The 26,458-nt window shown below is 37.1% G+C and overlaps 2 protein-coding genes across 16 annotated transcripts; one reads left to right on the forward strand and one right to left on the reverse strand.

Annotated features, from left to right (window-relative positions):
* Positions 1–6: 6 nt before the first annotated feature.
* Positions 7–26,258, forward strand: LOC147870393 (transcription-associated protein 1-like). 15 transcript variants are annotated; one of them, XR_015533452.1, is made up of 12 exons: positions 480–620; positions 1,497–1,659; positions 2,995–3,102; positions 7,927–8,020; positions 8,499–8,928; positions 9,525–9,674; positions 10,159–10,256; positions 11,089–11,309; positions 11,658–11,869; positions 12,404–12,617; positions 14,810–14,948; positions 25,942–26,258. XR_015533452.1 is itself a non-coding variant. In XM_087342256.1 (11 exons), exons 2-4 carry the CDS (start codon positions 3,057–3,059, stop codon positions 8,675–8,677), a joined length of 417 nt encoding a protein of 138 aa, XP_087198382.1. In that variant the 5' UTR covers positions 7–620; positions 2,995–3,056; the 3' UTR covers positions 8,678–8,928; positions 9,525–9,674; positions 10,159–10,256; positions 11,089–11,309; positions 11,658–11,869; positions 12,404–12,617; positions 14,810–14,948; positions 25,942–26,258. The 15 variants fall into 15 exon arrangements, 8 of the variants coding, with proteins under 8 accessions (XP_087198382.1, XP_087198387.1, XP_087198383.1 ...); XR_015533458.1 differs by lacking the exon at positions 7,927–8,020 and adding an exon at positions 14,624–14,708; XR_015533453.1 differs by lacking the exon at positions 7,927–8,020 and adding an exon at positions 974–1,069 and having other exon boundaries at positions 481–620.
* On the reverse strand, positions 242–2,995 carry LOC147870394 (translocon-associated protein subunit beta-like). The gene is made up of 2 exons (XM_087342252.1): positions 1,387–2,995; positions 242–852 (listed from the first exon to the last, which is right to left on the reverse strand). Exons 1-2 carry the CDS (start codon positions 1,957–1,959, stop codon positions 766–768), a joined length of 660 nt encoding a protein of 219 aa, XP_087198378.1. The 5' UTR covers positions 1,960–2,995; the 3' UTR covers positions 242–765.
* Positions 26,259–26,458: the final 200 nt, after the last annotated feature.

Below are 26,458 nucleotides of genomic sequence, written 5' to 3' on the forward strand. Positions count from 1 at the left end.
TCAAATTACATCATATCCATATTTTTCCACTTTTGTATGGTTGTAAAATATGGTTTCTTTCTTTGTGTGAAGAACCTAAATTGTGTTTGAAAACAACCAAATATTATTTGGGATCTTGAAGGATCAAATAAGTGGATTCTTAGGATAGTGAACTAAAGGACTAAATGTGTTGTTCATAAGATGAAAACACATAATGTATGCATAGTTTGGTGGGAATCCTGTTAAAAAAATTGGACATAAGTAAGACTGAGAATTTAAGGGGAGGATAATATTAAGCTGGATCTTAGACAAATACAGATGTGTTTGAACTGTGCCAAAGTGGCTTGGTCCTGCAGCTAGTGATACTGTTTGGTATTGGCAATGTTCGACCTTCGTTTTCTATCACCAGAGAGTTAACAGGTTCCTAGAGACATGCAGAAATGGTGTATGATGTTGGTGGCTTTGTAAACTGTAATGTGAGGTTGCATTGTTGGTGCAGGCATCCACATCAGCGCTGGATTCGGATGGTGTGTTTGACTTGCTGAAAAAGCGGGTTGCGGCAAACCCAGAGCGTGCCAAGAAGATCGGTGGTGTGTTCCAGTACAACATCACCAAAGATGGCAATACTGTTGCCACCTGGAGTATGTATCACACAGTTGTCATGGATTTACAGCACTGTTAGAGAGTAAATTTTATACAGACTAACTTAAAACTTTCATCTGTTAAATGTTTTGTCTGTGCGGTTAACTCTCCTACTTCATATCTGGCAGATCTTGGGTTTGTATCTCATTTGAGAGACAGGGTTTTCTTATCATAGTCACGGAAGGCAATGATGAGACCCTCGCCGGGTTCGCTTGTCACGGCCACTTGCAGCTGAAACAGAAAGACTTGTTATGCATTTCTGTTGCGTCCTACAGGAGCAGTGTGTGACGATGTTAACAGAAACCCAAAAAACAAAACAAGAGATAAACTTAGGAATTTTACATGATTACAGGCTTTGTGGCATATGTATTTGTCAAGAAGTTCTGGAAAAATGAAATGTATGCAGAAATTTGATGGTGAAACCTGAGGAACACCACTTGGAAGACTTGTAAGAAGTTTGGAGATTAATATTCAATTTTAGCTTTGATGTTAGCTATATTCAGTCCTCAGTTCATTTTAATTATGAGCTTTGAATATCAGAGAAGCAGACAGAAACAAGTATGGTGTCCATAGATGGATTTTCCAAGTAATATTTAAATGTTTCAAAATGAAAATCATTTTATTAATCTGAAGAATTTGTGTTTTATGCTCATTATTTTACAATGGCTTCCTGTACATTCTAAATATATAATTTAGGACCAGCACAATGGAAATTACAAACATTTCTATAAATTTTGACCACGGTCCATGCAAGTGATAACTCACTTCAGAGGCATCCTCTGTTGGTCTGTAGTTGACTTCTGCAGCTGTGAAGTTGAAGTATCCATATTTCCTTGGTCTGACAACTACTACATGAGATACATTTGTCCCTGCAGGGATCCTGTCAATCTTGATGTTGAGCTGACCACCCACCAAAGTGAAGGCCTCTTTGTGAAAGCTACTGTCACTCAGCTTAACACCAAGAGCAGTACTTGTGCCAACATTATATAGTGTGTACTGCAAAGAATGTTGTGTGTTATAATCAAACAAGTTTATGAGGTATGTTGGTATTATATGGGTACTAAATACAATATTATCATGAGATGCTCCATATTCTTTGGCTTGTAACATAAACGGCCTATGATATGTAAAAATTTCTATTCTGCAAAAACAACCGGACGATAACTTTTCTGAAACAATATGACATCTAAATATCCCAGCTACTATGTCCATGTCTTCAACCAGATATCTATTCAGTATCTGTTTCGAAATTAGCAATCTGGCACCCGTTTCTTCTTCCTCATTACCATCTACATAAGCAGCTAGGGCTGCGAGAACAAAAATACTTGGAAATTTCATTCTTTCAAGATTTTTAACGAAATATTAATTTATACACTCCCCAACGTGTTGTACGCAGGAGTACTTCGAATCTTTCCCAACGGAATGGCACTTCTTTATCAAAACTTCCAACTCGTTGCCAACTCACAAGCAACAAAGCATGTAATTCGACTCCTACTGGCAATGACCGCACTTAAAAATTAGTTCCGGTTCCCTTCATTGTCACCAATTTAAAAGTTAATGACGATAAAATATACCGTTCCAGCCGTTGCCAATGTTAAAATGAAACTGTTTTGGCTTCACTGTTAAACACGGAAGTTTAGAAGTTCCATAGTTTGTAACATGCTTTGTAACTCAGAACTGTAGTTTGTTAATCGGCTGTACTTCGTATGCGATTATTTGGAATAATTATTAGGCACATATGGATGTGCTTTGTTATCGGTAATATAACGTAACTGTGTTGAGAATCGTGTCGATGTCTCTGTCATCAGACCCGGAATTGGAAATGAAAGTTAAAAAAGGTTTGAAAACGTGTCAAACATGGATTGAGTTGTTTATGTTGAACTTATATACGTAACATTGCAAAGCACTGCCCCCGATGGTGGAGAAGAGGGTAGAAGTTACCAGACTGCATCATGAGTTGCAGGGACGTTGCTACGATGTGGAGTATGCCATTGGGTAAGGTTTAAAGGAAATTCTGTTCGTTCACTAGTATTCAAGAGGAACCTTGTTCCCAAGTGAATACTTTTCCACAGGCTTGTAGCAGCATCTTGCTCATTTCTAGTTGACATTTTGAATTATGTGAAGTGTAATTTCTTTATGTTACAAGGAAAGCTTATTATTTAATCAATTAACTTAGTGATTTTAGACCTTCATTCATTTGACATTTCTGCCTGGCAAAGGAATAAGATCCTGAGTCCTGACACAAAGTCGCCAAATATGGTGTGTGTGCGTGTGTCTATCTATCTATATATATATGATTTGGAAGAAAAGTGAGAATCACAAGACCTTCCCAGAACTTTGTGTAGTTTTTTCAGCAGTTGTATTGTTCTCCAGGGCAGTGAAGTCTATGGAGGGGGCAGAGGATAACCTTGGTAACATACGGGAACTGCTGAAGAATGCGGTGTTCTTGCGACAGCAGATTAAGTACGAAGAAGCTCGCAGGTGAGTGTTATTGTGAATGTTGTGGACGTGATTTCTGTGGTCTGTCTGTGCCTTCTCTCAGGGTTCTTCCCATTTTATTCATATGTGAACTGAATGTAAGATGAGCAAATGTGTTTCAGTTGGAAAAGAATGTACTATAGCAAGTACAGAATGCTAAATTTGTGGGTTACCTGTGTTTTAGAATACATGAAGGAAATAGGGTTTGGGGAATTTGGGACACAAACTTGTTTTATAGCAACAGGAAGGAAGTCTGTCACTAGTGTAAATCCCCCATAAATAAATATATCCTATGCGTAAGGAAGAAATGATCTGAATTGTTGTGTAGTACATGGACAAAACTATTCTGTGCAAATCCTCGTTTGGGAAGGAGTGATTCTACCAGTAAATTATAGCAGTGTGGTGTTAGCACTCCTGTTTCTCAAATGAATTACGTCCTATGCACAAGTCTCAGCAGGGGATTTGCTGTCCTGACTGAAGAGGTTTTTTTTTGTCAGTTTCCTCAGATCTTCCAGTTGAATCTGATCATAGTGTATCAGAATATGCCAGTTGATCCAGTGGTTTTTGAATGACTTATAAAGCAGTCTTATTAATTAAGTACGCTGCATGTGTATGTCCATCTAGCCTGATTCAGTTACACAGCAGTTGACTGGTTTTTGTGAAATTTGGTGTGAATATCTACCATTTCAGTTCTCTTGATCTTCTGTTCATTTTAACTTTGTCATCTGCCATTACTGAATTGAGTTTTGAGGTTCTTATGATAGTGAATATGGAGGTGGCTGTCTTGCAGGTTGTTGCACCATTTAATGTAAAAATCAGTTTGTGCAACGTCGCAGGCAACCATCTTTGTAATGAGTTGTTTTGTAGGACACTAAATTAATTTTATTGCTCTGTGGATCACTGTTTCATTCACAGTAGTGTAGAATACCGGTCAGACAGTGTGTTAGTGATTTTTCACCTTGCTGTGATTCTTCATGTGTGTTAGAATTGTGTTTTGTTCTTGTGTGCTGATCCAAGAACATTTGGATTGGCATGCGCATATGCGCAACGCATGTGATTTATGTTGCATGTCTTGTCTGTGTAGGCTCCCCCACTAATTCTGTGAGATGCCAGGTAATTGCTGCTTCCTGCTGTTTATTATGTTGGTAGTATATTATGGTAAGCAGTCACTACATGATCATGATGAAATTGGGGATATCACATGGCCTTAGAATTGTTACTGTGTAGGAGAAAGAGTGCATGGTCACATGGACATAATGTTTCATTGATACAGAGGACACTACAGAACAAGGGAACTGTGGTCCTATAAGTGGGAAATATTAACCTGTCAGTGTGGGCTGTGTCGAATGGACGTCTTTGCACGGTGTGATAGGTGCCATGTATGTTTCCAACATCAGAGTGAAAGAAATGACTATATTTATTCAATTGTGAGGTGATACTGAACTGTGCAATATCGTTATACTAAGAGACAGTATATTTAAGACATTTATTTCCTCTATTAGGTTGAAGGCCAGTTCATGCTTCATTGTTCAAAGTTCCTGCTTTTGGAAAAGTTCTTAATTACAGATAATAATGGCTACTTATTTCACCTGCTGTTTTGTGTGGGTGTTAAACTTGGTGTCTTGCACTGATGTCTGTGATGAGCAGAATACATGTAACTAAGAGAAACATACAGGCAGCGAGAGAAAATTACATAATGAGGAGCTTCATGAATTGTGCTGTTTTTTTGGGAAAGTGTTCAAATCAAGAAACCAGTGGGTGGTTGGTGTTGCCCAAGGAATGTAGTGGCACTTTAGTATTAGCAGTGGATAGTTATATAATCAATATTGTTTGTGCATGTTTTTTTTCCTTCAAATTAGCCATTTAATTACTATGTATTTGCATCGCTGTTTGTTTAATTTTGTTCAGATTACAATTTCATGTCTTGGATCCTCCATTCACAATAATCCTAATCCCATTTAGTATTAAGTAATTTGTACGGTTGAAATATAATTATTAAATAGCCTACGAATCAATTAGTCAGTTCATTCACCCTTTTAGCCACTTGATCTCTTAATCACAGTCAGGCGGCTAAGCAACCAGTGGATCAATCAACTGCTCATTCTGTTCAAAGATATTTGTTCGTACAGGAACAAGAAGGAGTCATACTAAATTAAGGGTTTGGTGCAGTCTTTACTGTATGATCTACTATTAGCTTCTCAAGGACTCTGCTTCATGAAAATTTTATTTACAATCACAAAATCATGTTTAGATCTTCAAGGACACTGGTTGACCACAGTTTGTTGGGAACAATACTGGTGATTCATGGTTAGGATCATTTTTGTTATATTTTGAGGATAAAATTCATATTTTGGGTATGAAATTCTTACTTGAAACTACATTTCTCGGGCATTTACAGTGAATCCTTCATTTAGTTCAGATGCCAAAAGTGGTGTTCTGAAAGTGCAAAGTTAAGAGCTTTCATTAAAGATTTCGGTGAGGAATATTTTAGTTCTGATGGAACAATTCTGTTCTGTAAACTTTGTGAAGTTAATGTTACAGCTGGTAAGGGATTTAATGTGCAACAACATTGTGATACGGCAAAACATAAAAATAAATTGAGGAAGCAGTAGGCAGGTCAGGTTTCTGTTGCGATATGAAGTGAGCCTGCCAAGTGTACTGAACATACTCCACTGATTTCCTGGCAAGCAGTAGGCTGGTCAGGTGACAGACAGCTTTTCCCCGAGTAAAATCCCAAGGATCAATTAAGCTTCTTCTCTCAGCTATTCCCAGAAAGACAAAATGCATTCACTTTTAACTAACACAAATGCAAAAATAAACAGCATTCTGATGACGCAGTTGATTGAACATGTACTTTTGTTCTTGGGGAGGGGGGCACACCACACACACTTCTGAGTATATAAATGTCACTTATCAATGCCGTAAACGCCTCATGGCGTTTATTTATTTGATTCCTCGGGAATCATCGACACATAACCTCAACCGTTAAACGAGAACACCCTATCATTCCGTAACCTGATGACAGCCCACCTAGATCGCTGTTCGCACACATAATCTTACAGCACCTCCAAGACTCCGAAGACTAGATTCACGCAACAAATTTTACCAACTCTCTCTCTCTCTCTCTATCTCTGCGCGAACTTGACTACAGCGAATTCTAGTAGCGAACCCAGTAAACTACGTATTGGCGGGAAAGAACAGGGCATCGATATATCAGGAAGATCCAGAATCGTAATCTTGTAGGAGCCTGGTAGCCGAATGGATAGCGTGCTGGCGTGCGGAGTACGAGTACGACATCGGCAGTTCGAGACCCAGCGGATTCTTATTAATTCTTAATTCTTACAGTAGTATTAAGTTCTAAATATAAAACGAGGGCAGGACTCAGGACTCAAACGATTTCTGATTTCTGCCCTCTAAAAATAATTGTGGGTTACCGGGAGGGTGGGGCGCCTAATATGATAGAATGAGGGGGGTTATGCACAAATATATAAAAGGGGGCTCAGTTGGGGGTATACCAAACATACAGACATCAAAGCATATGAGTCGAAAAAGAAACAATCCAGCGAAATAAAATAAATCAAACCATCAAACCTGCATGCTTGTCATGTAAGCTGTTGAGTGTGTTCGCAGACTGACTTGATATCTGAACAGGAAACCTGATGGTCCAATGAATGGAGTGTGTAATTACCTGACCTATAGGATGTACTTTAAATGTTGTGATTGTAAGTGTGAGATGATATGTTGACAGAAGTAAATGCAGTTTGGGATTGACATTATTGCTGTTTCCAGTTGGTATAGGTTTGTAGGCGTGGGTGGAGACTATTTGTGAAGTGATTTTGGTTTTTGTTATGTAGTGCTGTGACCTGCCGGGGTATTTTCTGTGCTTGTGGTGTGTTAAGCAAGGATAAAGGTTTTAAAACTTGTAAACTTGTAAGTTTGGCGTGTGGTGTTTGTTATGAATTTGGATTTGCTTGCAAAAATCTCATGCCCAGTAGATGACAGATTTGTTTGTTGATTTATTTGGCTGGATTTTTTCTTTCGACTCAAGTGCTTTGAACACATTTTGGTTAAAGATTGTTGATTGATATGATGTCTGTTTGGACCACCTTTGGCTGCTCCCTCATAAATATATTTTTGCATAACCCCCTCATTCTCTCATCTTCGGCTCCCCACCCACCCGTCCGTTAACCCTCAATTATTTTTTTAGAGGGCAGAAATCAGAAATCGGTTCAGTCCTGCCCTCGTTTTATATTTAGAACTTAATACTACTGTAAGAATCCGCGGGGTCTCGAACTGCCATTCGGCTGCCCTTCTGTTTCCCGCTCAATACGTAGTTTACTGGGGTTCGCTACTAGAATTCGCTGTGGTCAAGTTCGCGCAGAGAGAGAGAGAGAGAGAGAGAGAGAGAGTGTGAGAGAGAGAGAGAGTGAGAGAGAGAGAGTGAGAGAGAGAGAGTGAGTGAGAGAGTGAGAGAGAGTGAGTGTGTGTTGGTAAGCGTGAATCTAGTCTTCGGAGTCTTGGAGGTGCTGTAAGTTTATGTGTGCGAACAGCGATCTAGGTGGGCTGTCATCAGGTTACGGAATGATGGGGGTGTTCTCGTTTAACGGTTGAGGTTATGTGTCGATGATTCCCGAGGAATCAAATAAATAAACGCCATGAGGCGTTTACGGCATTGATAAGTGACATTTATATACTCAGAAGTGTGTGTGGTGTGCCCCCCTCCCCAAGAACAAAAGTACATGTTCAATCAACTGCGTCATCAGAATGCTGTTTATTTTTGCATTTGTGTTAGTTAAAAGTGAATGCATTTTGTCTTTCTGGGAATAGCTGAGAGAAGAAGCTTAATTGATCCTTGGGATTTTACTCGGGGAAAAGCTGTCTGTCACCTGACCAGCCTACTGCTTGCCAGGAAATCAGTGGAGTATGTTCAGTACACTTGGCAGGCTCACTTCTTATCGCAACAGGAATTTGGCACGTGGAAGATTGTTTTTTGTCCAACAGTTCTCAGACTTTTCCTGCGTAAGACGTAGTTTACTACTACTCTGCTATGACAAGGAGGTCGGATGAGTTCGCTGTTTTTCAGACGTTGCCGTCCCTGCCTATGATAAAATGGCGTGGGCGTTCTGCCCCTCTGTATTTCTTTGGTTGCTAGGATGCATTCTGAGTCCAGTGCAGATTTACTCTCATATATATATTGCCAGGGCGTGGAAGTTAATTTGAATTGATGTGTGTCATCTTTCCCTTGTGTGAAGGACGTAATGTGTGAAATATTTTGGTTGCATGGAGGGTTGGTTTAGTTGGCCAGTTGATTATTGATGAGGTGTAGAGTGCATTCGTAGTAGCAGTTACGACTGGTGTCACAATGCGGATATTTATTTTGGTATTTGGTATTGTTTCAGGTAGGAGTGCCTGCAAGCATGTGGGATACTATAGCCGTTGCCCACTTTTGATTCCTAGTGACCAAGTATGGGGTGTTCGTAGCATGCCTCACAATGCCACAAGGAAGACCTCAGGCCCTCGTGCGATTACCTTGCTTTCCGAGGAGGTGTACGGTTATAGATTTAGTGGGAGTGCCTAGTCTGTCTCAAAGAGTAGTTTGAGATCAGGGGATGTACTGAGTAGCAACTTTCATGTGAACTGTAGCTGTAGTGTGTGTTTACTGGTATCAACGAAGACATGGAGGACTAATTTGTCTGAATATCAGCGTTTCAGAAGATCAGTTGTGTGCGTGATGGGGAAGCAGCTTTTTTGGAGTTGGAGATGTGAAGAACCAGACAGAACGAAGCACCTGTAGTGTTTGTGACTTGGATAAGGAATTGCATTGTTCAGGTATGTTAGAGAGTAGAGTTTATTTACATTCCATAGATCCTTCTTAGGACTAAACCAAAGGATGGAGAACAAATTATTTCATACAATACATATAAACTTCAGTACTTTTGACACAATTACAAGGATGTGTTTCACACGTGAATGTACATAACCTTCAGATTCTGCAATTCAAGTATGAAAAATAATTTAAATGCAGGCTTGAACACCTTTAAATCATTTAGAGTTTTAATTGTTGGTGGAAGATCATTAAATGACTTGATACGCGTATAATACGTTCCTTTTTGACGTTTATTACGGTTAGCATAGACTATAGAAAAATTATATACTTGTAATTAATTTTTATTTTATTGTTGAGATTTGTCAAACTCCACTTACAAAATAAAAGTCTAGTCAATGATATGTTGGTGTCCATGAAACCCAAAGGTTCTGGAAATAAATATGACATGCGCCCTGATGTGGAGAAAAGGTGTTTAGAGTATTACAGTAAGTGCAGTACTTGAAAGTTACTGTAACTAAAACATTTGACTTCCCTTACCAGTGAATGTGGCCTGCGTTGTCACTCGTTATAACTTGAAACTGTTGCTTGTGTTTTCCAGGTCGTGGAGACAGCATGTATTGCTCTGAAGTCAAGCACGACGGATCCGTTACCGTCGTCAGTGCTGGGAAATAATTTGCTGTTTCTTGGTGGCATCCCTGAATTTTAATGAAGATGAGAATACAGTGCAGCAGCTTTTCTCCTGTCCAAGGTATATAAGAGCAGTTGGAGGCAGAAGAATATTGTAAAACTAACCTCATTCTTGATATTAAAAAAGTGTACAAAATAAAAGATGTTTTTCCAGCCTGATGGTACTAACATGACATAACAGATTGTTAATCACTGGCTTTTCAACGCAGAATTGTAAGCGAGTCCCATGGCAGTCTATGAGGCACTGGTATAGATCTTTCTCTGAGCACCCAGAACTCATTATTTACTGGTACAGTGAGCCTGTTAGAGGCTGTATCACAATTAGTTTGTGTTTAGTATCCTGCCAGTACCAGGAGGCATCTGCACGTAATGTATTTCTTTCTCATATCATAAACCCAGATTTCCCATTTTCTCTGTCCCTTTTACATCAGTTGCTGATTTAGGAAGCAGCTACTGCATTGGCCACTGTTGTGACCAACATTTTGTACACTGAACATTAGGATGTGAGTGTAATTATCTGTACTCATTGTGATTCGCCGTTGCAGTTCTGATGATCCACATGTGGAGATCTCCGCAGTCCATGGGATTGCGTGCAGATTGCAGGACAAGCAAGCCAGAGCCACTCACCAGATGGCAGTCACAGGCAAGTTCATCCATTTGAGTAAATTGTTTAATAAACTTATTTTCTGAATTGCAATGCCATTATTGAAAGAAGAAGACCTTTTTTCCTGAAAAGTAGTAAATGGTTTTAATGAAATAAAGAACTTGTCTATTTCTTCTATTGAGACTACAAAGAAACACTGAAGAACGTGATTTTTCTCTGCCAGTTTAAGGAACCACATTTTGAGGCTGACCTCCACATTGTTCTATAATTGAGAATGCATGGAGTGTACCTCCATGCTCCCACTGCCTCATGGCATTGCGCTTAGTCACAAGGATAACTGCAGCTGATATAGCGAACCATTAAATGTTTAAAAATCATAATCTGTGTTGGTTTTCTGTAAGTCCAAGTGGTGTTAGAACCCAAAGACCACTGTGAGAACCTGAAATCTCTCTTAAAACCACATTTAGTATGTGAACTTGTTGAAAGCGTCTGCTTCATATCTGGAAAAGCCAGTAAGGCCTGTTGTGTATGTTGGTAGAGTGTTTGTTGCTGCAGCCATGAAAGAGTTACGACGGTGTGTTCCTTGTTTGTCACTACACAATGGTGGCGATATCTCAGGTAGCTGGTGAGTTCAGTTTTATAAATTTAGATTGTTCAACATTGAAACAATTTATATTACTGATGGTGAAGTTTCCACCTTTGCTTCCAGAAGGTATGATAAAGTGGCATTACTGATGGTGATATGGAAAAAAAAAATCTAATTGCTACGGCTACCTCTTGCCCCTTGTCGGTTGAATTCACCTTAGTAGTAGAAGTGCTACAGATGTTGGCTGTGTTGTAGTGGCTTGCCATTTCTTAATCTTTCATTTAGGTCCTTTCTCCATGACATCAAAACAGGCGAACCTGAGGGGCATGGACCGACTGGTGTTTGTAGACTCCCTTGCTGTCATAATGGGGCACGAGGAGAGGGAGCCGTGTATCTTGGAGACAGCGATCAACATCCTCGGCTCCAAACAGACGGCAAGCGAACTGTTCGTTAAATATCCACTGAATCAGTGGCAACAGAAGTTGCGTGGGACTGACGTGATGTGTGTGAGTTGTAGAGTTTGTAGTTGCAGTATTATGACGTGTGGAATAATGGCCCACTTGGCGAATGCTTTAAATTTGCTGGGGGGGGGAGGAAAGAAAGTCTCCAGTATGAATCTGTGAGTGAGGGAGTTCAGAATTTGTCAGGTCGCTGGTTGTGACCCGTATTTAAAGTTAACTTGTGAATGGGTTTGTAATGAACTTGACAGAATTTGTCTTCTGAAAATGGAAGGTGCTTGTTCATTGGCTAAGGTAGGAGTGTTAACTGCTTGGTGAAGTAAAACTGTGTGCTCTTAGAAGAGTGTGATGTCTTGATTTCTTGAATGTGACTGTATTTTCTCTTTCTGGGAGTAGCAGATTACGAGAAACAGAATGATCCTTCAGATTCTACTGAGCACCATGCTGTTTGTCACGTGACCTGCGTACTGCCAGCCAGACAAGCATTGAAGTACGTGCGGCAACAGTTGGCGGACCGACTTGATGTCAGAAGATTAAACCTGCTGGGACAAAGAAGGAACATCGTATCCGCAAGAAACTGATATCAGTCTGAACGAGGCATTCGTTGTGTGAGTACATGAGCATTAGAATGTATTTGATGTGGTTGTCGTGTGAGAGAGATGAGTCTGTCCAATTTTATTAGGTACTTCAGATGTTGTGAACTTAAATGTGAGATTTGATATGTTGAAAGACCTATGTGCGGTGAGAGATTGGCATAATTGCAGTATCTGTGGTATGCTAGAGGCATTCATGATTCTCTAGTGAATATATTGTTCATAGGACATCAAAATTGGAGGTTAGGTATATCTTGTAGACGAGGGTGGTGACTATTTGTGATAAGGTTTTGTTAATGAGTGGTTTTGTTACATGTGTGATGTGTGTAGTGCTGTGGAGCCTTTAATGTGATGTGTTTACTAATTAATAAGTGAGTAATTGCCAAGGTGAGGAATTTAGTTTTGTTGACGTGTGAGTATTGTGCACAGTGACCGGAGCTGCTGGGATATTTTCTGTGCTTTTGGTTAATTTTGAGCAAGGGGATCGGTTATGAAACCTTTAAATTAGGTGATGTGTTGAATGTGATTGCATTTTTTTTCTGGTAATAGCTGCAGAGAAGAAGCTTGATTGATCCATGGGACTTTACTGAGGTTGAAGGATGCGTCACCTGACATGACTACTGCTTGCCAGGAAAAGAGTGGAGTATGTGCAGAAACACTATGGTGGCTCACTGATATGACGACAGGAAATCAATCGGCTGTTATCACGAAGGACCTCATGTCTGCGAGAGATTTATCTCTGTGTCAACTTGACATGCATTGTGTAAGTATACGAGAAATATGATTATCAGATGTGCTAATTCATGATTCACACAATCAAATTCTTTGGCAAGATAGCGAAATATTCCACCAACATGCACTTCATTATTTAGTTCACTTAAGATTTTGTGTGTAAAATTCAATAGCACGTTGTTGCATGTCTTTTTGAAAATTTTTTAGAGAATGCCGTTGGTAATGAAACTGGTCTGTAAGTAGAAATACCTGTCAATTTAGGTAAAGATCTTGTTTATGTTTACAAGATGTTTTGATATCTGCATTGGAACAAGTTTCACAGTTTGAAGGACAGTATTAGGGTGTGGTGTGGAGTACTGGCAGACCTAATAATATAATAAGGTTGCTTCACTGTCTTAACCTAAAATAGACCCATGACAAAAAATGTCTTCTCAAAATGGAATGTGAATTTATTTGCTTTACATGAGGTGTAGGGGCCGTCAAAGACATGTATTTCTTTAATTGTTTGATGTTAGTATTCTACCATACTGACTAAAAGACTAGCAAAGAAGAGTGATGGGAGACGACCAATTTGGATTCAGGAGAGGAAGAGGAACCAGAGATGCCATCGGAGTTATGAGAATAATTTCAGAGAGAGTTCTCGATGTCAAGGAAGAAGTATGTGTCTGCTTCATCGACAGGAAGAAGGCTTTCGATCGAGTAAAATGGAAGAAATTAATGAGGATCCTACAGAGAATTGGAATTGATTGGAGAGATAGAAGACTAATCGAAAACCTGTACATGCAGCAGAAAGTCAACGTGAGACTGGACTCAGGAGACACCAACAGCGTTGAGATAGGTAGAGGTGTAAGACAGGGATGCTGCGTATCACCACTTATTTTTAACCTGTACGGGGAATGGCTTGCCAAGGAAGCTGTGGAGACTTCAAAATTGGAGGAAGATGATAATGACTGTAAAGTATGCAGACGACTTGGTAGTATTGGCGAAGGAAGAGGAGGAATTACAGAACATGATGGACAAGTTAGTGGTAACAGGTAGAGAGTATGGAATGGAAATCAACATTGAAAAATCAAAGGTAATGAGGATGGCACCGAGAGCAGAACGTTGTAGTTGGAAACCAACGGCTGGAGAATGTGGAGAATTTCAAGTACTTGGGAAGCATAATCACGACGGACGCCCTATGCACCAAGGAAGTAAAAGCAAGGATAGCCATGGCCAAGGCAGTTTTCCGTCAAGAAGAGGATACTTCTCACTAACAAGTTGGGATTGGAGATGAAGAAGAAACTAGTGAAGTGTTACGTATGGAGCAGAGACCTGGACACTCAGGATGAAGGAACAGAAATACCTGGAGAGTTTTGAAATGTGGTGTTGGAGAAGAATAGAGAAGATCAGGTGGACGGATCGAGTTACCAACGAAGAAGTATTGAGGAGAGTCGACGAGCAAAGAAACATTCTGCAGGCGATTACACGAAGGAAAGGTAACTGGCTCGGACATTACGAGAAGGAATGGGTTACTGAGTGACATCATCGAAGGTCAGGTTGAAGGAAAGCGAGGACTGGGAAGAAGACTGATACAGCTAACCGACGATCTGAAACAAGGAAAGAAGATGAAGTTCCAGGAATTAAAATGAGAAGCTGAGAATAGGGAAAACTGGAGAGTTCTTTTTGGGCAAAGCAATGGACCTGTTGTAAGACAGAACACTGAATAATAATAATAATAATAATAATAGTATTCTACCATGTTTTCCATTGGAGGTAGCTCTGCCTTCATTTTATGTGTTTGGCATTGGTATTTTAATTTGGTCAAGAAAGGGGCTTTCTAGGATAGGTAAGATAGCTGCCCTATCTCTCGGTGAGAGACTGAGGCCGAGTTTCTCTTTTTTGAGAGAGTGTTTTATTTATTTCTTGTGAGAGGTTGAGATATCGTTTGAGTCTTCGTTGTTGTGGTTTTGAACTTTGTAAATGTTTGCTCATGTTTGATTCTTTTGAAATTGATATTGTATTTATATCTCCTTATCATTGTTCATTTACATCCAGTTTACATAAAATGGGATTGCCGGTGGATGTAATGACACCAAGAACCTCCCCATTTTAACTTCAGAAAGGCCGATACTGTTAAAAGGTTTGTTTTCTTTCCATTTTATCGATGTCATTTCTGAGCATTGGCGATCGGTGGTTGGTATGTTTGACTTATATTCTGTGTTTGTGTTTCATGTACGCCAGTGCATCGGACACGTACCAGTGGACGCGGCGTGTTCTGGAGGGGACTCGAAGCGAAGGGCTCTTTGTGCGTGTGTTGCGGTATCGTTCATTAGCTTACTTTGAATGGCGTATGGTGCAGTACTTGGTGCAACGTGCAAAGGTAGTTGATTTTTTCGATCATGTAGAGTTATTATTGTCTCTAACGGAGTCCGTCGAACGCAAAGGAATTTTGAAATTTCATTCTGAATTGAAATCAGACATTGACATGTGCCCTCTGTTGGCTGTTTAGAACGGTCAAAGATGTAGGCAGATTGCGTGTAGCCCCATTAAATGTAGAGTATGACACACTCTGAGTAGGTAAAGTATTTGAGTTTGGTTGACCACGAGGCTCACCACGGCAAGTGTCAGCCTCAAGGAGAGACTGAGGCAGAGTGACTTATTTTTTAATTTATTTTAAGAAGCAGAGATATGGATGGAAGGAAATTGGTTGCATTGTGCATTTCGCTCTGTTTACTTGCCCCCTGGACCACCACCATGAGGCACGTGGAAGATTGTGCTGTCAATTTTGTTTTTTGGCGAACACTTCTCAGACATTTCCTGCATAAGACATAGTTTACTACTACTCTACTATGACAAGGAGGTCGGAAGCGTAGGCATGTATCCATCAGCCTTTAGTCTTTTCTGCTTGCGAAGAGGCACACCTACTTTCTCACATGTCACGCCACCTCTACCGAAATGTTCACTAGCATATGTATGTTTTTATTGTGGATTCGTTTGAATCAGGCCACCCGAAAAGGGTCACGGTGTAGTTTGCGTATGCTGCGTCTTCGAGATTTTCAGCTCTTGGAGGATAGCTTGGATTTACTAGGAGTAGGAGTAGCTGCGTTGGAATCAGGCTAAAAGAAAATGGTGATACATCATGTTCTGTAGGTTATAGAAACAGCAAGGTACGTGCTCTGCGTGAATAGGTAGCAGGATGCTGGCTCACTTGCATGAATTGTTGAGGGTGCGCCGTGTCCGTAGTTGGCTACGATCTCAGGTACACACTTTCGTTCGGCTATCCCGCATCTGCAGGGCTTAAGAAGTCTGGGTTAGAGTGCGTCAGTAGCTGGCCATCAGGCTAGTGGTCGACATGTATAGTTTTGTTGGGCGATGCTTCGTCCATGCCAGGCGACTGGTTGACGTGAATATCTTGCTTAGCCTAGGCTGCGTCTGTAGCCGTGTGCCTTGTCAGTTGTATGGGTTTGTTTGGTAATGCTGCATGTGCAGTGCTGTACCAGTTAGGTTTATGTTTGCTTGCCTACTTTGTGTCTGAAATAGGCCACCACTGTAGAGGTTTGTTATTAATCCTAGGTTGCTGCGGTAGCAATAAATCTTTTCACATGCTTAGTTTGGCCCAGCTGTGGCCGTAGAAGGCAACAAGACCACAGGCAAACATTGGTCAGTCTGGGTTGCGTACATAGATTCCTAGTGGCTGAATAAATCACAGGTTGGGTTGACAAGGCTCTGTCCGAAGAGATCGACTGTGTTGAAGGCCGCGTCCATAGCAGCTTACTGCCTTACTTGCATAGGTTTGTTGTGTCAGGCTTCGTCCAGAGGAGGATAATTTGTAACGTGGATATTACGATAGTACTAGGCAGTGTCCTTTGCTATGCTGCGTCCGTAGCTGGCTAATTGCTCACTATAATTGATATCTTAGGAAGTCTATCACAAGAATGATTGAAAGAAAGTGATTTAAGAAGAACTGGAGTGCACGGAAGCACAGAAAAGAATGTTTAAGAGCACATGAAATTTTGAAATATAATAAATTGTTTCAAATACAGAAAAATTGAATTAAATTAATTCTTAACGTTTAATTTAGATAGAAGAAAAATAAAGAAATTTATTTAACTTGTTCACTTTACTATGGTAATCTTTAAGCCGTTAAAACATTTCTGGCAAACACTTATTAAAGTTGAAGTAGTACATTATGTTCATGAGATGGGAAGCCATAAATGCAACAGATGATGCTTACATACACATTAACAGATCACCCTTATAGATATTGTGTGTCTATTAACCGACTAACAAAGTTCTAATTCTTCCTTCTACTGGTGATGGGTTCCTTCTGTTGCTTATGTATGGCCGGCGCACTGTAGCAGTAACATTAAGTGATCTGTAAATGTGTTTGTATTGTCATTGCTTCTTGTTTGTGCGAGGAAGCAGACAGGCAACTTATTTAAGAAGATACAAGATGATTTATAGTACAATACAACTGATAAAGATACAGAAGGAAAGATGCAATTAAGTAAAACTGAATTTAAAATTGTAGTATCATACAGTTGATATGTAGTTATGATAAAGTGAGGTCTGATGACAACTCCCTAAAATGCTACATTCTTAGAGGCATAGGTTGGTGTGGCTAGGCTACGTCCACAGCAAGGTACTTTCTCGAGTGTATTGGGTGATTGGGCTATGCTGTGTCTAAAACAGGCTACCACCTGATTGGCATAGGTTGTTTACTTTAGTGTGCGTCCAAAGCGTGAATAGGTTCTTTAGCCGAGGCTGCATCAAGTACGTGGGAGTCGTATGTTGGTCAAGGCTGCATCTGAAGCAGGTTAAGGCTATCGGTAATTTTTGCGAGGCAAGCGAGCTACATCCTAGCGTGTTTAATTTTCTGATAGTTGGCTGCGTTCTAAGCAGGATACAGGCTCAATTGCATAGATTGGTTGGAGTAGGCTACGTCCGTCGCAGGTTACGTGCTCAGTTCCAGATATGTTTGGCCATACTTTTTGACGTGAAAACGTTCGAACATTCGAACTAGAATATAATAGTGACGAAAATTTAGAACTGTGATGTGCGTACCTTCAGAAATTCTTTAAACTTGAACTAGTGAATAATTTGGACAAACCAACCACGCAAGGGAAAACTTGTATAGATTTGACATTTGCAAGAGGTATTCAAATAATTTCAAAGCCATATGTATCCTACTTCTCATACCACTACCCTGTATTCAATAAATGTAAGTTGCAAATGAATTAAACGATTCAAAACAAAAATTTTGTTTAATTTCAATATACACGATTTTTTCTGCAGCGATCTGCTCTGTTATGGGCATAATTTAGTTTGGCTGTGCTCTATGCTCAGGAGGCTTCTTACACATACTTGACAGGTCACCACCATTCACCGACCTCACTACGAACATATGTTGGTTAGGCAAGGCTTTGCTCGAAGCAGAGTTATTTTCCGTAAACCGCGTACGAAACAGATTACTGGGAGATGGCTGCGTCCGAAACGGGATACTACTGCATACGCTTTATTTAGTTGGGCTAGGCTGCGTCCACAGTTGTCTTCATTCGTTCGTCTAATCCGCTTCAGGTTGGTTGGGCTAGGCTGTGTCCGTAACAGCATACGTCCTTAGTAACTTAGGTTTGTTGGGTTTGGTTGCGTCCAAAGCAGGGTACTTTCTCATGTGGATGAGTTGATTTGGCTTGTCTGTGTTCTTAGCTAGCTACCAGTTCAGTGGCATAGATATTGTTTGACTAGGGTGCATCGGGTGCATCTGTAGGTGGCTGTATATTTGTTGTGCTAAATAAAAGCCATATATCCATTTCGTTACTTTTATTTCATTCCCATATCGCAAAGAAAATATTACCCGCAAACGCAGACATATTCGTAATGCTATAAAGCGTTGCACTAGATGGTATACCAAGTTATTATTAAGGGTTCTGAAATCCTTGCTACTATTCTTAAATTTATTTTCAATTTTAGCTTCTCTCAGCAACAATTTCCCACTTTGTGGAAACAAGCAGCTATTGTTCCATTTTTAAAAAAAGAAGACAAAACTGTTTCTGTTATAAACTATAGACCTACTACCATAATTAATAATGTTTCCAAAATATTTGAAATTATTGTACATACCATGTTTCTTATAATTTTAATTCTAAATGAATCCCTTGTCAACATGGTTTTAGTAAATCCAAATCCACCACTTCTAATCTGGTTACGTTTTTGGATTTATTTTCCCCTATAGCTTGTTCCCAGTCTCAAGCTGATGCATTTTATGTTGATTTTATCTTATATCTTAATTGCATCATGCTTGTGTTTCAATACAATACTTTTATTTTCCGTCGTTTACACAAGCTTATTGTTAAAATCATATAAAATCATATAAAATTTCACATAAAATTGTTACATTTTAAAATTGACGACATGTTTCGATATACAATCTTATCATCGTCAGGTCTATCAAAATTAAAATTAAAATCTGGTGTATCTGTTGCACTGCTTATATTGTTTTTGTTTTTACTCGTTTTTACTACATCTCCAGGCTTCTTCGATTTTATTTTTGGAGACGCGCCTGGGTGCCTATATCTGCAAAATCAATTTTAATTTTCATATCGTGATAAGGCTACCGAAATAGGAAATGGAATAATATTACTCTAATTTATAATATTTTAAGGAATTATTCAAATATATCGTATTACAAGCAAAATGAATGCAATCACAAAATATAAAGTATTATAACATACCGGGTTGTGTATGAGGTGCGTGTCCGTTGTTATTGAATGGCAGACAGTAACTGAGTTGTGAGTATCGTGTATGGCTATATATATTGGGTGAAAGTTGTTTAGGGGGTTGGGTCAATGGACTGTAGAATGTTAAATATCGGATTGTTCGTGTAAATGTTGCTGTCGTTTAATGCAAGGTTCTGTTTATGTGTTCTTTGTATATGATATTTCTCTATGGTGTCTCTATGTCGTTTATTTTGTATTATTTTTATAATGTCCAATGTATGTTCTATTTTGTTGTATGAATGTCCTGTGTTTAATATATGCTTTGCATATGCTGAATGGTCTTTATTATGTTTTATTGCTGTAATATGTTCTTTATATCTTTGATTAAAGGTGCGTCCAGTTTGGCCTATATAGGTTAACGGGCAATCATTGCATTTCAACCTATATATGCCTGGTTTTTCGTATTGATTTGTTGTATCTATTTGTGGTTTTTGTTTCAAGATGTTTTTTATAGTGTTTTTTGTTCTAAATGCTATTTTTATGTTATTTGTTTTAAATGTTTTTGTTATATATTTGGTTTCTTTTCCTATATATGTGAATGTGGCCCATTTGTTTTGTTTATTTTCGTTTCCGTCTTCATTTATGTTGTTTATATTGTTTATTTTATTTTTGGGTTTTACTTCATGATTATTATATCCGTTTTCTATTAGAATTTGTTTTATTGTGTTACATTCAATTTGTTTGTTTACTGTGGTTATGGGATATGTATTTTTCCTGTTTATTAAGTAGTTAATAGCCATCTGTTTATGTTCATTCGGATGGCATGAAGAGGCATGTATTATGGTGCTTGTATTTGTGGGCTTTCTGTATATTTTGAATTCGAAGTTATTTTCGTTTCGTATTATAGTTAGATCTAAATAATTTAATTTGTTATTTTGTTCTTTTTCTAAAGTGAATTGTATATTTTGATTTATGTTGTTAAATTCATTTAAAACATTTTTTATGTCTGTATTTTTTCCATCAAAAATCATGAGTATATCGTCAACATATCTACTATAGTATTTAATTTGATATTTATTTAATATATTTACTATGTAATCATGTTCGAGATATTGTAAGAATATTTCAGATAATATGCTCGAGGTGGGAGCTCCCATAGGTAATCCTGTTTCTTGTTTCCAATATTCATTGTTGAATTGGAAATAATTTTGGTTAATAATAATGTTAGTTATGTTTGTAATTTCATTTATTAGATCTGTATTTATATTCTGTCTATTTAGAATATCTCTCACAACATCTCGTAGCATGCTTGTTGGAATATTTGTATACATATTATTGATGTCAAAAGAACAAATTTGTATATTTTTATTATTATGAAAATTTAGTTGTTGGATTTCATTTATTAATTTTATAGAATTTGTTATATTAAAGGTATTTGGTAAATTACAATATTCTTTTAAAATGTTTTGCATTTTTATTGCTATTTTATATGCAGGGGCTGATGTCCAATTTATTAATGGTCTGATAGAGTATGGGTTCTTATGTAGTTTAATTTGTCCTGTGATGATTGGTGCGGTGGCGCTATGATTATAGTATTGTGTTTTGGGATGGTTAAAAATGTTATTACACTTTTGGGTTATTTTTTGTATTTCCTTTTGATATTTTAGTGTTGGGTTTTGTGTTAGTTGTGTGAATTCATTTTTGTTTATAAATTGAGTGATGTATTTTTGGTATTGTTCTATAGAGAGTATTATGATGGTTTTTCCTTTATCTGCTTGCGTAATTGTTAGTTTATTTTGTTGTAATTTTTGTTTGATATTTTTTATTAATTTCCATTCATTATTATGTGTTTTATTATATTGATCGTTCTTTTTGTTTTGTTTAATTAGGTGTTCAATTTTGTCTGCTATTATGTGTCGTATATGATCTTGTTTTTGTATAGGAATTAGATTTATTGCAGTTTCTGCTTCCAGTGCTAGGTTTGTGATCCATGTTTTATGTTTATGATGTAAATTGTATTTTAAGCCTTTGTTTAGTAAATTATATTCATTTGGTGTGAATTGAATATTTGTTAAGTTTTTTACGCGACATGCGAAATGGTGTGATGGTTCATTTTGTTTGTATTCGTTATTATCTTCGTTTCGTGTTTTACTTATTAATGTTTTTATTTTATTATTTTGTTTCTGATATACTTTAGTCAATTCGGTTTTTAATTTTTGTATTATTTCATTTTCTATGTCCAACCATACATCCTTCCATATGTTTGCAACTTCTAAATGTTTTTTATAGGTTAATATGTTTAACTGATATTTCTTTTTGTATAATTGTTTAATTTCTGCTTTTATATATAATGTTTCTGCCTTTCGTTGAATTATTTGTATATTAGGATTATTTCCTTGTATTTTTATTTTTACATATTTCGGTGTTATTCTCTCCTTTAAACATAGTTTGTTAAACCTAATATTAGCATTGCACTTCAATACCTTACGTTTTAAATTTAATAATTGATATATGCAATTTATTTGACAATTGTACAGCTTATATCTTAATTGCATCATGCTTGTGTTTCAATACAATACTTTTATTTTCCGTCGTTTACACAAGCTTATTGTTAAAATCATATAAAATCATATAAAATTTCACATAAAATTGTTACATTTTAAAATTGACGACATGTTTCGATATCGAAGATAATAACGAATACAAACAAAATGAACCATCACACCATTTCGCATGTCGCGTAAAAAACTTAACAAATATTCAATTCACACCAAATGAATATAATTTACTAAACAAAGGCTTAAAATACAATTTACATCATAAACATAAAACATGGATCACAAACCTAGCACTGGAAGCAGAAACTGCAATAAATCTAATTCCTATACAAAAACAAGATCATATACGACACATAATAGCAGACAAAATTGAACACCTAATTAAACAAAACAAAAAGAACGATCAATATAATAAAACACATAATAATGAATGGAAATTAATAAAAAATATCAAACAAAAATTACAACAAAATAAACTAACAATTACGCAAGCAGATAAAGGAAAAACCATCATAATACTCTCTATAGAACAATACCAAAAATACATCACTCAATTTATAAACAAAAATGAATTCACACAACTAACACAAAACCCAACACTAAAATATCAAAAGGAAATACAAAAAATAACCCAAAAGTGTAATAACATTTTTAACCATCCCAAAACACAATACTATAATCATAGCGCCACCGCACCAATCATCACAGGACAAATTAAACTACATAAGAACCCATACTCTATCAGACCATTAATAAATTGGACATCAGCCCCTGCATATAAAATAGCAATAAAAATGCAAAACATTTTAAAAGAATATTGTAATTTACCAAATACCTTTAATATAACAAATTCTATAAAATTAATAAATGAAATCCAACAACTAAATTTTCATAATAATAAAAATATACAAATTTGTTCTTTTGACATCAATAATATGTATACAAATATTCCAACAAGCATGCTACGAGATGTTGTGAGAGATATTCTAAATAGACAGAATATAAATACAGATCTAATAAATGAAATTACAAACATAACTAACATTATTATTAACCAAAATTATTTCCAATTCAACAATGAATATTGGAAACAAGAAACAGGATTACCTATGGGAGCTCCCACCTCGAGCATATTATCTGAAATATTCTTACAATATCTCGAACATGATTACATAGTAAATATATTAAATAAATATCAAATTAAATACTATAGTAGATATGTTGACGATATACTCATGATTTTTGATGGAAAAAATACAGACATAAAAAATGTTTTAAATGAATTTAACAACATAAATCAAAATATACAATTCACTTTAGAAAAAGAACAAAATAACAAATTAAATTATTTAGATCTAACTATAATACGAAACGAAAATAACTTCGAATTCAAAATATACAGAAAGCCCACAAATACAAGCACCATAATACATGCCTCTTCATGCCATCCGAATGAACATAAACAGATGGCTATTAACTACTTAATAAACAGGAAAAATACATATCCCATAACCACAGTAAACAAACAAATTGAATGTAACACAATAAAACAAATTCTAATAGAAAACGGATATAATAATCATGAAGTAAAACCCAAAAATAAAATAAACAATATAAACAACATAAATGAAGACGGAAACGAAAATAAACAAAACAAATGGGCCACATTCACATATATAGGAAAAGAAACCAAATATATAACAAAAACATTTAAAACAAATAACATAAAAATAGCATTTAGAACAAAAAACACTATAAAAAACATCTTGAAACAAAAACCACAAATAGATACAACAAATCAATACGAAAAACCAGGCATATATAGGTTGAAATGCAATGATTGCCCGTTAACCTATATAGGCCAAACTGGACGCACCTTTAATCAAAGATATAAAGAACATATTACAGCAATAAAACATAATAAAGACCATTCAGCATATGCAAAGCATATATTAAACACAGGACATTCATACAACAAAATAGAACATACATTGGACATTATAAAAATAATACAAAATAAACGACATAGAGACACCATAGAGAAATATCATATACAAAGAACACATAAACAGAACCTTGCATTAAACGACAGCAACATTTACACGAACAATCCGATATTTAACATTCTACAGTCCATTGACCCAACCCCCTAAACAACTTTCACCCAATATATATAGCCATACACGATACTCACAACTCAGTTACTGTCTGCCATTCAATAACAACGGACACGCACCTCATACACAACCCGGTATGTTATAATACTTTATATTTTGTGATTGCATTCATTTTGCTTGTAATACGATATATTTGAATAATTCCTTAAAATATTATAAATTAGAGTAATATTATTCCATTTCCTATTTCGGTAGCCTTATCACGATATGAAAATTAAAATTGATTTTGCAGATATAGGCACCCAGGCGCGTCTCCAAAAATAAAATCGAAGAAGCCTGGAGATGTAGTAAAAACGAGTAAAAACAAAAACAATATAAGCAGTGCAACAGATACACCAGATTTTAATTTTAATTTTGATAGACCTGACGATGATAAGATTGTATATCGAAACATGTCGTCAATTTTAAAATGTAACAATTTTATGTGAAATTTTATATGATTTTATATGATTTTAACAATAAGCTTGTGTAAACGACGGAAAATAAAAGTATTGTGTTGATTTTATCATTTATTTACTTCCATCATTTTGTTTTCTATATTACTCCATATTTATTAATGTTTTCTTTAAATCATTGCTTTACAGACTAATAATGAACATCAGATGAACCACGCCATATAAAAAACAATACCTTCGTTCTAATATATAAGAGTAATTCTGATAAGAACATCTTCCATAAACTGCATAACATTGTAAAGGATTGTAATTCGAGTTTTAAATTTACCAATCTAATTTATACCTGAAGACGGTTAAATATAACCGAAACATGTCGTAAGAGACGTTTCAATTTGTAAATCGATCATTCGATGCGGAACGTGAAATGATATTTTAAATATTTTATATTTTACCATCTTATTATAAATTGTGATTTGACATTTATCAGTGTTGTTTCGCATGTCTTACGTTTGCACAAACTTGGTGACTATGAACTGTCTGCTGGTTATATGATTGATTTCTTAGTTACCTAACCAGCAGACATTCGCAAGTACGTTATTCTGGAGTTTTGTCATTTCCTTTTGATTTATTGTCTGGTATCTTTCAAGGATCTGTATTAGGACCTTTGTTGTTTAATGTGCAATGTCATTAAATTGTAAGGCCATAAAGTCTCCTCAATATAGTTCTTTACTTTGAAAGGACGCAGAAAGCTTAAAGAATTAGAAAAATGTAAACTTAAAAAAAATTTGAAAAATTTCAAAATTTTTGGGTTTTGTGTTTTTTTTTGACAATTTCCAGCAATTTTAGTTTTTTCAAAAAAATTATGAAAATTTATGAAAATGTCGAAATTTTTCCCATTCTATACCTACCAGAAACGTTGAATGACACCCAGTCCATGCGAGACTCCGTCTGTGCAGCACCCAATCTCTGCTTCTCACGGTCTCGGCCGGGCTGCCCATGGGGCCTTTCCCGCGAAAGAGTTCCCGGCGACCGGCCGACCATTGTATCTGTCCCCTCTTCGAGGCCTGCCTCGCTCGCGGCACTGCGTTCTCAGCCACCCGTAAATCAGCAATCGCCGGTCGTGCCTTCACTAACACTTATTTTAAAAAAAATATATAAATACGTACATAAAAATGTATGTATGCATATATATTGTTATTTTTTATTCTTACCAAGTCGGTATCGCCGAGGGGTTTGTGGTGCCAAGCAAAACAGAAAACTACCGCGCGCCGTCTGACTTTGCCTCAGAACGGGACCTGCTGACTACGACGCACCGCCGGACATTGACTCGGAACTCGACCGACCAAGTAGCATGCACCGCACTCGCGCGCACACACAGAAGCCACGGCAACGTACTTTATGTGATTTCTTATTATATTATGTTTTTACTCTTTTTTGATTCTACCAAAATTTCTTATTCTCTCAAAAATATATATCCATATTTATATACACATGCGTATATATATTCTTAATTTTATTCTTATGTAGTCGGTATCGCCGAGGGACTTGTGCTGTCAGGCAACGCGGAAAGTAGCACGCACCGAAGAAGTTAGCCAGTCAGATATCACGCACCGTGTGACTTTGACTCAGGCAGCCAACTACCGCACACCGCACACAAACGAGACACGGTAAGCTGCTGATGTTTATTTATATTTTAATTTTGAGTTCCCCCCCTTCTCTTATTGTTTCATTCTTCGCACTGCGTCGTACATGGACGGTCGAGCTCTGCGGCTATGTCCCACGGTGCGTGGTAGTTAAGACAGTCGAGCAAAATCCGTCATAAATAAATCTGAATCTGCCTTCAATGTGTGGATAATGGCAACCCATATCAACATGAGTACCATCAGACATACATGAATGTACAAAAGAAATGTATTTAATCTCGATCTTATGTGTACATGGGATATACGGATGTCCGCACGTAGGAACGTTGAAACTTCGATATCAGCAGACGTGCGTGATTACACCAAACGCACTGATGGTAATGTTTGGCATGTATTGCCTT

Source organism: Zootermopsis nevadensis, unplaced genomic scaffold (assembly GCF_977971745.1).
Source record: "Zootermopsis nevadensis isolate Lab colony 2312 unplaced genomic scaffold, Znev_1.0 Znev_ptg000282l, whole genome shotgun sequence".
Classification (NCBI taxonomy): Eukaryota; Metazoa; Arthropoda; class Insecta; order Blattodea; family Termopsidae; genus Zootermopsis; species Zootermopsis nevadensis.

Coding starts and splice junctions, on each gene's coding strand:
- LOC147870393 (XM_087342256.1), top strand. CDS start 3,057: ATGCGGTGTTCTTGCGACAGCAGATTAAGTACGAAGAAGCTCGCAG. Junction 3,103..7,926: donor AAGTACGAAGAAGCTCGCAG/GTGAGTGTTATT, acceptor TTCTGGGAATAG/CTGAGAGAAGAAGCTTAATT. Junction 8,119..8,498: donor AGTTCTCAGACTTTTCCTGC/GTAAGACGTAGT, acceptor GTATTGTTTCAG/GTAGGAGTGCCTGCAAGCAT.
- LOC147870394 (XM_087342252.1), bottom strand. CDS start 1,959: ATGAAATTTCCAAGTATTTTTGTTCTCGCAGCCCTAGCTGCTTATGTA. Junction 853..1,386: donor CAACAGAGGATGCCTCTGAA/GTGAGTTATCAC, acceptor TTTCTGTTTCAG/CTGCAAGTGGCCGTGACAAG.